This window comes from Sphaeroforma arctica (genome assembly GCF_001186125.1).
Source record: "Sphaeroforma arctica JP610 unplaced genomic scaffold supercont1.606, whole genome shotgun sequence".
NCBI classification, from domain to species: domain Eukaryota; class Ichthyosporea; order Ichthyophonida; genus Sphaeroforma; species Sphaeroforma arctica.
The window spans coordinates 34,206-48,817 of NW_014039952.1; the positions used below are offsets into that span (position 1 = coordinate 34,206).

At 43.8% G+C, this 14,612-nt stretch overlaps 3 protein-coding genes across 3 annotated transcripts; 1 reads left to right on the top strand and 2 right to left on the bottom strand.

Moving 5' to 3' along the window:
* Positions 1–1,003: 1,003 nt before the first annotated feature.
* SARC_07551 (hypothetical protein) lies at positions 1,004–6,422 on the bottom strand. Its single transcript, XM_014298508.1, has 9 exons — positions 6,045–6,422; positions 4,520–4,730; positions 4,269–4,376; positions 3,911–4,050; positions 3,671–3,784; positions 3,369–3,524; positions 3,159–3,251; positions 2,765–2,950; positions 1,004–2,582 (listed from the first exon to the last, which is right to left on the bottom strand). The coding sequence occupies exons 1-9, from the start codon at positions 6,216–6,218 to the stop codon at positions 2,391–2,393; spliced, it is 1,374 nt and encodes a 457-aa protein (XP_014153983.1). The 5' UTR covers positions 6,219–6,422; the 3' UTR covers positions 1,004–2,390.
* A 1,064-nt stretch (positions 6,423–7,486) lies between these two features.
* SARC_07552 (hypothetical protein) lies at positions 7,487–11,907 on the top strand (the record flags this gene model as incomplete). The annotated part of the gene is made up of 13 exons (XM_014298509.1): positions 7,487–7,546; positions 8,111–8,182; positions 8,304–8,352; positions 8,507–8,586; positions 8,828–8,965; positions 9,101–9,196; positions 9,465–9,587; positions 9,796–9,873; positions 10,286–10,349; positions 10,464–10,622; positions 10,761–10,816; positions 11,162–11,204; positions 11,720–11,907. 13 exons carry the CDS (start codon positions 7,487–7,489, stop codon positions 11,905–11,907), a joined length of 1,206 nt encoding a protein of 401 aa, XP_014153984.1.
* Positions 11,908–12,620: 713 nt separating this feature from the next.
* On the bottom strand, positions 12,621–13,794 carry SARC_07553 (hypothetical protein; the record flags this gene model as incomplete). Its single annotated transcript, XM_014298510.1, has 4 exons — positions 12,621–12,969; positions 13,167–13,332; positions 13,498–13,541; positions 13,709–13,794. 4 exons carry the CDS (start codon positions 13,792–13,794, stop codon positions 12,621–12,623), a joined length of 645 nt encoding a protein of 214 aa, XP_014153985.1.
* Positions 13,795–14,612: the final 818 nt, after the last annotated feature.

Here is a 14,612-nt window from a genome sequence, read left to right on the forward strand (position 1 = left end):
GCAGCTCAAACCAATACAAATCAATCCAATCCAATACAGTACCTCGCAGGCCATGCGAGTCAGATGTTTCAGAGGACTATTAGCGAACCACTCACTGCCACTGAAGTTTTGTTGTTTCATCTCTGTACTGATTTTCACCTGTCTCGAAACTTTACTATATTTGGAATTATCCCCAGCTCGGCTCTTTATATCTTGTTTATTGGTGTTCGATGGTTTCTGTCGCTTCACCCCTGTGTATCCATGCTTTTTTGGAGATGGCAATGGTGTGTTGGTATTGTAACCTCGTACTGTAAAGTCACTCCGTGTATTAATCAGTATGTGTGATACCGGTATACGTGCATTGACAACAGCCTTTAAGTGCAACGAACGACCCAGGTGTGTGGATGCGTACGGCCCCGGCACCTTTAGCAATAGCTTCCACATTACCGCGTAGAGTGGGAGCTTAATTTTAATCAACTGTATACACTGAATACATCTATTATACACACAGGCTAAATGGCTAACTTGTATCACGTCAGCAGTAGTACCCGCGTATAGTATATAATATTTGTCTCCCTTCTCTCTCTCTCTAGTAGAGATATCAGTTGTTTACATCACCAATCCATAGCCTCCTCGAACAACCATTGCTGCATTAATATTTATTATTTTATATACTGCCGTGTGACACATTTGGAATATTTGATGACACATCAAAGAAAAGAAACTCACATCGCCACACGTGACACGTGTGACGTGTCAGGAAAGATTGCCCGCCAAAACGGTTGATTTCCATATTCAGGTTGCTGCTTTTTGTCTTCGCTTTTTTTCAACCAATCCCCCGATGTTGTTTTTATGTAAAAAAAACAAAAGCACAAAACTGAAAACACAAGACACATAGCGGATAGCCTCCGTGTTCTTTTTAGGAGGCTATGACATACACCCAAAAAAAACATAGCCTTTTAAAATAAAACATTAGAAGGCTATGTCTAAAAAGTAAAAACAATCAGAGGGCTATGAAAAAAATCGGTTACTCAGGGGTACATATTTTATGTTACACGATAAATTTGATTAGACTCGAGTGGGTATGTGTTTCTTAACTATATCTAGAATATGCGTACTGAGTTTTCAATAAAGCACCTTCGAATACTAAATGCAAGCTTTCTACACTCGATTCTCCTAAGGATGTGGGACGTTATGTCGAGTTAAAGTGACATGCTCTGGTTGGGCCAGCAATTTAAGCCAGAAGCGTCAACGTGTGCACTACTATTTGCTGGTCTATATCAGACCAAAGCGACGTGTGGAGAATACCAAACCACTGAGAGATCTACTTCAGCCGAGACAACAGAGGTTGCGACAACAGAGGTTGCGACCTCCAAGAGCGGGAGTAGACCATGGATGGACGAGTAGATCGCCCTACCCAATACTTCCCTTATGAAAATCAATACTCACCCTCCTGTAGTTACTTTGGGCCCATTTCTTAGAACACACTTATCAACAGTTAGTGTGTGTTGGTGCTTCAGTACAGACCGATCTCCCCTGTGTCTACTTCTAACAGCACAGTCGTATACCTGAGCCATTCCCGCGGCCGCACATACACAGCCGCGAAAATTCCGTCATCTAAGTTGAACGGTTTAGAACACCGCTATGTCTAGGCTCGTTTAGAAAATAAACGCCTGGCTGAACGTTTCGCAAATAAACCTCGAAATCTCAATCCGGCATGATCCGACCAGATCACAAGAAGGAGTCTAGTGTAGCACATCAATTCTCCTCAGAATCAGCTGCAATACCAAGCACTCCCTCCACTCTCAGATGTATGCCTAAGCACACAATCCTGTGGTGTGGTCGGATTAACTTGCACTGAGCCAGCTCATCACCAATTCGGCGGACACCCGGATGTATACCGGTGCTAATAATTCGCGATATCTTCCCTATACTCTCCCGGGCAGAAGTGCCACGGTGTGCGCTACGTTTCTTCATCTCTGAAAAGTCGATTTCCGGCTACATAGTACAACATAGTACAACGCCTTTCGAGCTCTGATACTAAAGCTAGATCACAATGCGATTGAAAGTGAAGTTTTACCCACAGCTGGTATACCCCTGGGTTTGGTCGGGTGTTCATCAGTATGTCTGGGGCAAATAGACGTACGATATACCTAATAAGTATTAACCCAACCTTTCATTTGGGTAAACAAGTGTACGTCCAGCGTTCACTTGGCCGGGTATCCGTCGGTGTTCACATGCCAGGTGAAGTACATAAAGGCTATGGACATCAGCGAAGACATGAGGAAAATCACATCAAACCACCTATGGTAGAACTCAAAGTGTATATCTCCCAGTACTTCCGTAATGATGATCCTGTGGTTGGATGATATATATATATACATATTAATATGAGAACCCGAACCGGATTCTTAGTTTAAAGTCGTGATAACAGCAAAGACGTTTCTAAATCTCTTCACAACAGTCGGTGCGGCATACCTGTACTCCAGGGGCATATTCATTCGCATCAGTATCACCATGGCACAGAAATAGGTGCCCATAACTTGAGCCAGGCATAGCACAATTACTGAAGCCGAATTACTACTGGCGACCGCATAGAATACCTGACACGTTGTATAAGAAAGAAGAGCAAATGCAAGGAAAGTTTTTGTTCAAAACCAGTGGTTGAGTACATGATCTATGCGAGAAATGAGGGTTGAAATGGTGATCTGACTCGACTAGGTTAACCGATAGTAATCACACAAGACAGGTGGCACATGTAGAGCTTTGTAAAGTCCAAGGATACCTTCGTCAGCTGAATCAGCAATCCTCTAATGGATGCCACGATAATTATACCGACACATATGAAGGATATCTGTTGCGACCAGAACGGAACATCGATTTGAAGTCCCAGCCATTGTACTGCAATCTCAAACCCGCGTGTGATGGGGTCTACTTTACCCACGCGGTTGAAGATGATGTTAATGGTGGCCTGTGTTAATTCGGAGAGGCATTTGCTTAAAAAATCTGTAAATAGGTACATCACCGATAAAGCCGGATTCAAAAATCAAAACCATCTTATGACAATTGAACAGCTAAGGGGAATCAGAAAGCGGATTCGATTTTCGATTCAATTGCCAAGAAGAAAACAGCCGCAGGAATTGGAATACAAGTATATTTTCTGCGCGGAAGAGACATACCATAACAATCTTGGTGACGCAATAAACGGAGAAAAAGAGGCCTTGAATATTGAAAAGCCGCCCTAGTATTGTTTTGGAAAACCTGTTTCGAACCTGCAACGGAACGAAGATATATTGAAATTAATTGAGCATAGACCAGAAATCGGAGTGTTTCCAAAAAAAAATACGCCGAATAACATTTTTGAGTGAATTTGCATTGCCCGTGTATACCTGCCCATCGCGCATTTCCAGGAGCTCGATGTACATTTGCCTACACAGCTCCTCCAACGGAACAATATCCTGTTGTAATCGACGAATTTGTTCGCCAGAGTTGCCAAATGTCCTGCTGAAGGACTCGTACGCTCGTTGCATGAATCCCATCTGCTGCTGCATCGTGATTGAGACCAGATAAATACTCAATACGCATTGCATAGCTATACAAAAGGAGCCTGCTTTCAAACACACAACAAAAATTAGAGCACAAATATCATAAATACAGACAAACATCTGATCAAATAGCCAAAACCTGATACCTGCTGCTGGGCTCCATTTTCTAGTCTAGCCTCCTTCTTCAAGCGCGCAACTTGCCTCTTTTTCTTCGCGATTAGATGGTAGTTTTGCAGGAGCCTTTTTTCCCAAGCTCTCACCTGCATACCAAAAATCAGCGAGCAGTTCAGATATGAGTGCACTGTTCTTGGTGTACAAATGCATACTAAATGTCTCAGAACATCAACACACATAAAGGGATGGAAGGAATGGCACCATCATCTTACCTCAGCATCATTAACTGGTTTGATGAACATGTGCATGTTGCTGAAGGGAAAATTCACAGCACCGAAGCCAGATAGTACAGCCATAAGGGTTACGCCTACAACCCCTATCCGACTCATGCCTTGCTCAATGGACAGAAACCCTGCAGACCAGCATTATAAACGTTGCTTGAGTTGTAGCGGTGACTGATTTTGAAAGTAGTGCTTTACCCATGACTTCGTGGAGACATCAGGGTAGACATCGGGGTGCTTATTCTTGGAATGCACGTTACTGTATCTATATTGATTAGTTGAATCTAACTGTAATTCCGTATTCTGTGATGGGGGGCACTGCACAGATACGGTGTGTTCATCTACATACCATGATCAGCACTCAGCATAGGAAAAGGGTCTCCCAGTTTCCAGAACATGTAAAGATATGCCATCCACATTACACCAGCAAGGAACAAGGCGGCGCGCGAGCGAGCGCCTGAGAATCAAGTAAAGATGCAAATTGGTGAGTTCAATGACATAGCTGGCAGTAGCATACCTTGTACTTAACTCCGTGTTAAATTCAAACAAATGGGAGGACAGTCAAATTGAAAAGCAGCCCAATCTAGAGAAAAGACATACCTATCCTCATGTTATGTAGCAGGAGCAAGAACGTGTAGATGGGAATAATGGCCACGAGCATGGTCAGCATAGCAACAATGGTGAAGCGCCACACCATATACCGAGACGACCGATCGGTGATGTCGGCAATCTCAAAGATGATCAGCTCGAACATAGTGCAGGACAGCGAGAACACACCGCAGAATGTCAGCTGCACCGCCCCGTTCCTCACCTGGTACACAAGTGTGAAGTACGTACATGAGTTCAAACTCAAATCTCTATTGTTCACAAATCGCGTAGTTAGAAGTTATATGCACGAGTTCGCAGCGCTTCAGCAGTCCAGAGAGAAGTTCCGGGACACCATTATATGTTTGGGCGTTGAGACTATACGATTGGCATGTCAACTTGTGAACACAGTCGGACGATCCGTACTATGAGCCCAATTGTGGCTCGTCGCACCGAGTGAGTGTGTATCTCGAACCGATTTTGAATCTACATTTGACGACACGAGAGTACTACTAGTCTAGTGGTCTTCAAACCCTATCAAGCTTGTACCTGAGCAGCTAGGTGAGCTATACTCGTTCATGCGTATAAAATGCGTCAAGCATTGTCGTTGAATAATCGATACCGTTGCACGCGTTTGATGACTGATGAACAATATTTTTCAGTTTTCTAAGATTTGCACATGTGTGTCATTGTATTTATAAGCGGGGAGATTTACAGATACAATTTCACCGTAGTCATATTGAACCTGTGCATGTAGGGCATCGTCACCGGAATGGTATATCAAATATGACCTCATTAACAGAAAGACTGCACAAATCATCCAGTTCCCTATTACGCATGTGGCTTCGATATAAACCTACAGTCGTGTATCTCAATCACCGATGAAATTTTAAAAGTAATACGAGTGTTTAATCATAGCATAGGTAGGTGGCTTCTTTCAAAGTGTTATCTAGCTCCATGATCAGGGATTGTTAAAATGTGTTATACGTTTTCACACTCAGACGCCAAACTAGCTCTATCCGATGATTGTGTACCTGTATCTGAGCTGTACTGAATAGTGATATAATACAATATGTCTTATCCTTATCTCGAAATAGATTTATATATTCAGTACCATACTCGATCAACACGTGGTACACGAATATACTAGGTGCGCGATACAGGGTGCAAAACATATATACAAATATTTCATTAGAAAACAATGCGGTGCACCTGTACATGAACAAAACCGTGTTTGTATACAACACACAATTTATTCAATATATATACCCGTCTCCATCTGTAGGCACCAATTCCTTTGCTTGCCGGTCTGTTTGACAACCAAAAGCGCGTGGACATCTTATACACGTGTATCAACCGCCTGATATTTCTCATTAAATGAAAAACAAGCAGTTATGACCACACTTGCAGCATACCAGAAAAAACATCAGAGCAGACATGCTATCTAGATCCAGCACTCTTCAGCGCATCTGAATATATATATATATATATATATATATGAATGATGTAACACGACCCAAATTTAAACGAAACAACCTACCTCGAAGTCGCGAAACAGGAACCTCATGAAATAGACCCAGCCCATTCCGAAGAAGAGGGCCTGTGAGAGACCGACGATGGAAAGATCATACAAAAGTCGTCCAGAGGAGAAAGGCGCCTCTATTACATTGGCTATAGTGCTGTTGTCGGCGAGAACTATCTCTGCTTCATTCATGGCGGCAGTTTAAGAATTTTGGGGATTAGTTCTGTGATTGTACTATTATGGTGTCATGTCTCGGAAGCTCGACCCGTCGTAATATTTATTGTGTATAGGTGGGCGAAATCTGTATAGATGCACTGTTTGTATCTTCTTACTATTTCTTGCTTTCTTAGACACGCGCGCACTGTACTGCTTTTCCAATGTTTACACACATACACGTTACACAAACTCGACTCTAGACGAAAAGCGATAAATGTATATATCGATATTGTTTGCTTCAAATAAAAGATTAATACACGTATTGACATACGTCTCAATTCCCACATATCAACAAGCCCCCAGAATTAAAAGCCAATTTTGATCTAGACTCCTAAAGGCCTAAATTAATTTAAAAGGCATAATCTCCCTGTGAATTTACCGGTGTAGATCCAAAATCGGCTTACCGCGCAACGGTTAATTAGGTCAAGGAGAAAGATTAGGAAAAGGCGGGCATTCCAATTTCAATTTTTGAATAAATATCAAAAGGGACCGGTGACTCAGTGAGTCGGAGACTGGTCTTTCTCTCTCTCATAGTGTGAGAGGTGAATATACATAAATAGAGACAAGGAATTGAACTTACGTGTCACTCTCACTTAGTTTATTACGTGTATGCAACGGAAACTAGCTAGTGCAATGCTGTTCAACGAGCAACTGCACGATGCCGAATTCGATGGGCAGCTCCCCGTTCCAGGCGAAAGTATGCATTGGATCTCACTGATTACTTGATTGCGCGTACTTTCGTGCGTGTTCCGGTACAGACGTTTACGGTGCAACCATGCCAAGGCTAAATATGTGTACTAGCTGTATCATTTAGGCCCGGATTTGGTCTTAATCTCGCTTATAGGCATAAATTTGGTTAGTTGAGGCACACTAGATATTCATTCCAGAAGCATTCATACTGTTATACTCCATGCGCTGTGCTGTCCGTATGCACCATTTGAACCGTTTTTATTGTTCGCAAACAAGTAGCTACTCACATTGAATGACGTACCGCTGACTGACATGATGTAAGGCAACTAGTTCTTCTTCATATCAAGTCCAAATTGTGACTGGATCACGGAGAAAACATCCTTGAAGTGTCCTTGTAGCTTGTTGTTATGCATAGGCTGTGTAGGACACAGGGCGGCGTTCCGCCGAGAAGCTTGTATCGGTGCAGAATTTATTCACGTGGTTCAATTTATGTAGACGGAAAACCATTCATATTGAGCGGTACCTGCTTGGAAGACATAGTCAAGCGTAAAGATATGGTGCCTATGACTACGCCGGACGACACTCAGGGACGCACGTACAGTATCTGTGTGAAGGTAAAAAAACTCACGAAAGCGTAAATAATAAAATACACGATGTCTGCAGCTGATTTGTAGTGATCTCTCTAATCAAGATACTCATGGAATCGACAAAGATTTTTGGCGCAAGTCGGCTGCCACTTTCCACAGTGTGTTTGCCTCGGCTCGAATCATACAACAGTGTCTGGAATAGTTGCAGTTCCTTTATACATCGCTGTGTCGGCGACCTGCAACCCTTCATAAGTCCTTTCTGTCAGTTCTGGTTATTCTGTCACCTCTAAAATTCAATCCTGTCAGTATACTGCTCGGTGGTCACAATCTGAAGGTGGCTGCAGGTGGAATCCGGATAAATATACAAAGTACTAATTTCACGCTCAGACCCATTCTTTGTTCTTTGTTCGTTGGTAGTATTACATGCGTCCTATGCGATAGCCTCACGCGAGTTTCATTTTTGCTACGTAGGGCTATGATTTTGTCACATTATGGCAATCGAATCTTTCATGCTTGCCGTAAAGGCCAACTTTCTAGCCATGCGCTTGTTAGAGGGTTCGTTTGAAATTTCTATTCGTACTCATACCACAGCAACATAGAAGACCACGCGAGTTCGCGCGATTTAGTTTGCCGACAACTAGTTGGATCATCGTGGGGAAGAAGGTGAGTGCCGTTAAGGCTATGCATGTCTCTGGGCAAACAAGTCAAAGTTCTTGAACTTCGCCACAGATTCTTTTGGACTCCTATGGCGTCTACTAAGTATCAATTGCCTTCGACACTCCAGCACTTCGCGAGCCCCCAGATACTAGAAGGCGGCAAGCACATCTGCGTCTGTAAGTCCGCATCAGAGTTCAGCTTGGTATTCCTCGGATGCGCACAGCCTTGTTCTTGGTCGCTTGAAGTTCTTTGATGTGCGATAGTTCTGTGGTTGCGGCCAACCTGCACTATTCTTGGACATTAAAGAACGCGCTACCCTCTTTCATTTAGCAATGGACGTGTCAATTGGGGCGGATCAACGGGTTGCTTGCGAGGTGCAAGTATCAGCCAACATATTCCTTCCCGCCAAGGTAATTGCACAGGCATGCAGAACAGTAAAACGGAATACCTATGCTTCGCGATAGAACCTATTCACTACAATTCACACTATGCGCGATTGAATAATCCTGCGCGCCTTCTAATTGTGTGTCATCAAAAATACATTAGATGAAACCGCTCAACGCCGAATGATGGATTATGCTGCATTTCGTAATCAATATGTGATGTTAGTGCAGGTAATACTGACCTATAGCCATACCTTGTATTCTTCAGCTCGAGGATATAATCAACAACCAAACTAAGATGAATGTCTTCAAACTCACTGGCAACCTATCGGCGCAACTGCTCGAAAACACAAAGGTTTACGTGCTGCCGAATATGACCATGGCCACAATCATCAGGCTAACCAAGGTGCGCTCATTATAGCTAACACCGGTTAACTTCTTGGGTTGTGTGCAAGCGTAGACCGTATAACGGATATATAGAATGTACCTGCGAGAATCCAATCTGATATCTTTCTGCTGATCAAATTTTGGAACCTGCCAGGATTGTCCGCCTGAGTGCTTCCTGAAAACATACACCGAGTATCGAAACTACTGGCGTACGAACTACGGATACGAACTGAGTGATGCGACTCCGAAGGTATTGTTGTGCGCCGATTTCGCAGGTTTCTCGGCATCAACTCTCAAAGTTCCTTCAGAAGACGAGACTACCTTAGTAGCTTAACATACAGGTCAAACTTTCTCGAAACATTATTTGGCTGTGTGATTGTCACTCTCGTGTTGAATGTCTACTAGCGGTGACGTACTCCTGACGTGCGCCTTTGCCGTATGCAATAACCTTCTAAGAGCCAACATGGATTTACATTGAGCGTGAAATCCCGTGGACTAATCAAATGGTGGTTCGACAGGCGTACGTTGAAGTTGTTTTTCCTGGATTTCCAAAGAACCCGGTGTGCTATCCAATTGAGTGCATTCAGACCCAAGAGCTCAGTCTCATTCGGCCTGTGCGAGCAGCGAATAAGATCGCACAGGTGAGCGTCTAGCATATGCGTATTTTTGAGCTTGAACCCCTGGTAACAGTCAACATAGATCAGTTCTTGGCGTATTGTTCGTAGTACTCCTATCCCTATCCCTTTGAGCTATGTGACTGAACGCTCTGGATATCCACCTAGCATTATACAAACTGCTTCCATAATCCTGCTCCAAGGCTGTTCACTAATATCATCTCACCCAATACAGCATTTCGTTGCGCAGCTGAAAGAAATAGTCATTCTAGGCTGTGTTCTGGACTTCACAGAGATCGACGAGACAACAGGAGTATGGATTCGTTATCGTTCATATGCTATATTAATTTGGACTCGGTAGAACGTTATCAGTATGGCCGTATCTACTGCACACTCAAACACGGGCTACATCAATCCCCAATAAAATGCTGATCACACCAGGGGCCGAGCCAGACTCCCCTGAACTTCGACGGCAACTCAGCCATCGGCACCACTTCGCTGGCATACAACGCATGCTTTACCCCTGCAGGTGACTTTGATGGTTGTGTTCACATTCGTTGGTCGTTGTGGCGCGCATTCCAATAGAGTGGGCTCTGCATGCACTCACAACCGCCAGAGTCTAGACAACTGCGCTGGACCATATTGAACTGGGAATTAATGCCATTCTTCTACATTGGCACGCTGAATGGTATTAAGCCTCCCTAAAAGATCCTCTGAACTTGAAGGCTGCCCATTCGGGGTGGACCGTTCCCGATGTGGACGACGGCTGTACCCTTCCGCCATTGACAGGTAATAAGGCGGCACATATCCCACAGCGCTACAGATTCAGTAGGTAGATATCGTTCTAACCAGCAACTTGTAGTGCGCCACTGATCAGAACAACGTGTCTACACGCATTTTCAGAACATGAGATACCGCGCCGACAGAAGCTAGTGCCAACACCCAAGACAATGCAAGCGCCCAAGAAACAAAGGCCTGTAAACCTCCCGAATGGGGGCACACTTAAGTTCAACACCAACCCAGTAGCCGAAATTGGCGTATCTCTTCCAACGAAATCGGCAGGTATGTGGCATTGAATGCCTCGGTTTACTTACAAAAATTGCAACGCGGGACGTAACGTCGTACGGCCCCTGTAGCCTGTTTCGACGGCCTCTCCTCACAAATTTCCCTACTGACATTGATGATGCTCACTTAAAACAGTATACAATGCAGGAACAGCCGCCAGACCCACTACCAAAGCGCGGTACAACGAAGGGGTAAATTGTCAGTATATTTTAAGCAAAACTCTTTTTGAGGTTTAGCCGTATGTAAAGGCGTTTGGTTGGGTGTCTAAGCTGTCAATAACTCTTGCTCATCATACAACTTTGTCTAAAACCTCGTCAATATCAGTTGCTTGGCACCGCAGTCTTGACCCGCATCGAATCGGTATGTCTCCGGTTGTCATGTGGTGTTTTTTAAAACAATTCTGCACTAGCACGTACAAAGTGTGATGTCTCGTGGTTGCCATCGATCCAATCTGCCGGATTTAACACGATTACGTCGTTCTATAGTTCGTACTGACAAGTTTGAACTTTCATGTTTTGCTCTCTTGCCATTTACAGTCTCCCGAGCATATTGAAGTCCCGCCTGTGCTCATACACCTAAGTAAGTTTGCGATCTTAGATTGTGCTTGCAGCTTTCTACGCCATAGCAACATTGATTGGAAACGGCTCTCATACCATCGTCGAGACGAGATTACACTTCCGTCAAAAAAGAGAGTTTGCGACTAAGTATAGTTTGTCGTTAATTTGATGCGCAGAGCCAATGCAGCCGCTGAAGCGCAAAGCAAAAGGCCCCCCAGTGATCACGCACTGCAAGCAACCATTCCCCCCAAACCGAGAAACAGCAGGTGACACCGTATTGTATATATTCTACATATGTAGGGAAGTTTTGTAGTCGATATCTGCTGGTCTCGTAAGTGATACGGGGTGAAATATTGTACACGTCGAAAATTATGCTCCACCATGCACCACATGAAGCGATGTATGGGTGCTTCTGCGTGGTTCAGCGTTAAAACTCTGATTAGCACGATAAATGACATACACCAGGATTGGGCTCGTGCCTCTTACGCTTGACCCGCACCTGACTCGAGTACTCATCGTCACAAATTCGAAAAATAGATGGCCTTATCGAATCCGGGATTGATGAGAATACGGACCCGCTAACACTGCCTGGGGTGGATGTAGCCAAACTGACTATTCCTCAGCTCAAGGCGGCTCTTAAGGCCAGGAATATAAAGTTCGTCAGCAAACTGCGAAAAGGAGAGTTGGTGGCGCTGCTAAATGCTCCGAGAATCTGGGACGAATGAGTCGATGATGTAACCTCAATCCTGTCGGCAGACGTGAAATCAATATGGCGATACATGCATTGACCTAACTACATTCAAGATGGTGTCATTCGCATAATACAGAGGCAGGAGTGCTCTCCAGCCGTGCCCTCCAGTCATATTCTTGCTCGAAGCTGGCAAGATGAGGTTGTTGATCCGGAGAAACAAGAGAAATATTGAGCTATCCACTACAGACTAGCATACTGCAGCCTTATGAGTATTACAGGTGCTATTGTGTAAGCCGGTCTGGCATTGCACGCCACTCCAGCACTGCAGGCTCCAGAATCAAACTGGTCTAAAATTGTGGCAGTTGATGCATTCCACCGTATTGGTGTCGATTGCAGCCCCCTCCAACACAGCTAAGTAACTAATTCGCGAGCTGCGACAAGCATACTGCTCGAAATCGCAATTGAATGCGTTCTAGGTTTGAGGTATGCATAATCTAAATCGTGCCCGTCCGCTCCACTGGTAAGAAGTTGGCAGGATACTCCCAACAAAGAGAACTACGTGTTCATTAAACGAGTTTTATTTTATTTCCTGGCGAATTCTATAAATTCATCTATTAGAACGGGCCAAGCACCTGATTTTGAAGAGGACAGATCCCAAAAATAAAGTTAGAATTTTGAAACATTGCACGCAGAACTTTTGAAATCTACTTATTGGTAAAAGTTCTCGAGATACATCGTTTCCGCAAATTACTCACCTTCCGGATCATAGTTCGAAAAGTCCGGCTTCACAGATATGCAGAAGTCCAGCAGCAAATTCCATGTATCCTTGGAGATGACTCTTCGATTGCATTCATCTAAGAACTCTATCCACGAATCCAACCACGGAACTTTACCGTCGCCTAATATTAGCTGCCAATAGGCCACCGCCACGGGTGTTTCTAGGTTCTTGTGACCCTTCTCAGCCTTAGCGAATGTAAATGTGTAGTGGTACAGTTCTTTCATTTCCGACAAGGTGCCCATCTTCTCATTAAGTTCGGTGAGTGCAGCAGCGATTTTGTCGACGGTGGTTGCACTGAAATTGTGAAGAATCAAAAGTCTGGGTTCAGCAAGTCAAAGAGTAATAGCATACTGGTAAATCCGACCGTGCATCGGTTTGAAGAACGTATAGAATATCTATAATTTGCTCTACAACCAATAAAAGGGATGAGTGAACAGAGCTTTTCCACTCGTTAATACATCTCCGAACCTGACCAACGCAATCTACCGCACATTCACGTGGTACTTCCAACTTACTTTAATGCCACGAGCCCCTTCATGAATTCGGCTTGTGTGATGATACCCTGCTCCGCACATTCGCACTTCCAGGCTAGTATAAGTATCCGAATATCACTTGTTTCGAACCCCAAGTCAGCACTTATCTGTTGGATACCCTCAATGTCGATAGTCTTTGATTCTTTATCTGCGATGAAGCAGAGAGAGGGCCTATGAGTCGACTGACAACAACTTCTCTAATCGTCTCTAATAAAAACATCGCAGCAAGTGTTATGTTCTGTGAGCTAGGCGAATGCGTAACATGCCTCAATTGAATGAACCAAATCGAATCGTTAATACGACAGAATCATACCTGCATATTTGTCGAATAATGCTTTGCCAGCCTTCTCATTTATGCTGCAAGGATGAATTTGTAATATTAACAGAATGTCAGGCCTTGATACTCTTCGTATGCAACAACGATGTTGCAGTCTCAGCGCAACTAGCGCCACAAGAGGTTTGCACAGGACTCAACGCAGGTATTATTTGCTATACAGCGAGAGAGAAGATATCAGTAGACACACCTTGTTTTAGCAGCGGGGTATCCAGCAGCAAAGAAATGGTCTATGGCCCGCTCCACTTTCCAGTTCGTAGTCTTGAGACAAGTCATTGCAACTTTCTCGTCGCAGTTCGTTATGTCCTGTACGCGCTGTATTGCATTCTTTTTCTCTGAATTTCTAATCTGCAAGTTTAAAGTGAAAATATGAATATCTCAGCGATTCATGGTTCTTTTAGACTAATGCCCCGTAGAATAAGCGATAGCCAACACAGCTTGGATTCCGATCGAGAAAGGCAAAGACTTCGTTTGCTGAAAGCTACGAGCTCTATTATTTATAGCACGTAGTCTACTATATGTACCACTCGATTAAATTTACTGCTCATAACACAAATTGAAATATACCAGCCCGTGACTACTATTTTGCGACCATAGTCTATACGATTGTAACAATCTACACAAGATTGACCTAACTCCAGGACACGAGTTGGTATACGTGCGCCACCACGACGAGCCCACAGAGATGAGAACTGCACAGTGTGTTGGCTCTCTGCCATAAACGATGACACATAAAGACGGATACCTACAAAAGAAGCCTAGAATGAAAATATATGCTACCCGTATAGCGCAGAAACTACGTAATTGTGCACATAAAAAGAAAGACAATTGATATGCAATCGGTCTGAATTATTGGCAGTCATTGGATGCGATACGAAATTTAAAAGCAGCTCCTCCGATTTAGACTTCCATGGCATTCGCTGAACATATCACCACTCTGATATGCAAAGCAATAGAAAAACCTAGAACTGCAGCATGAAACAATAAACTGACATGTAATCCCGAGATAGCGCCTTACTTACACCTCTATCTCCGTATGTATGTACATATATAATGTATATGTGTATATAGACATATACACAAGTTTAAATCAA

What these genes read in the sequence shown, in the direction of transcription:
- SARC_07551 (XM_014298508.1), bottom strand. Translation starts at nt 6,218, where the DNA reads ATGAATGAAGCAGAGATAGTTCTCGCCGACAACAGCACTATAGCCAAT. An exon ending in TATGCTGAGTGCTGATCATG is followed by an intron (nt 4,051 to 4,268) that starts GTATGTAGATGA and finishes GCTGGTCTGCAG; the next exon opens with GGTTTCTGTCCATTGAGCAA. An exon ending in AACCAGTTAATGATGCTGAG is followed by an intron (nt 3,785 to 3,910) that starts GTAAGATGATGG and finishes TTTGGTATGCAG; the next exon opens with GTGAGAGCTTGGGAAAAAAG.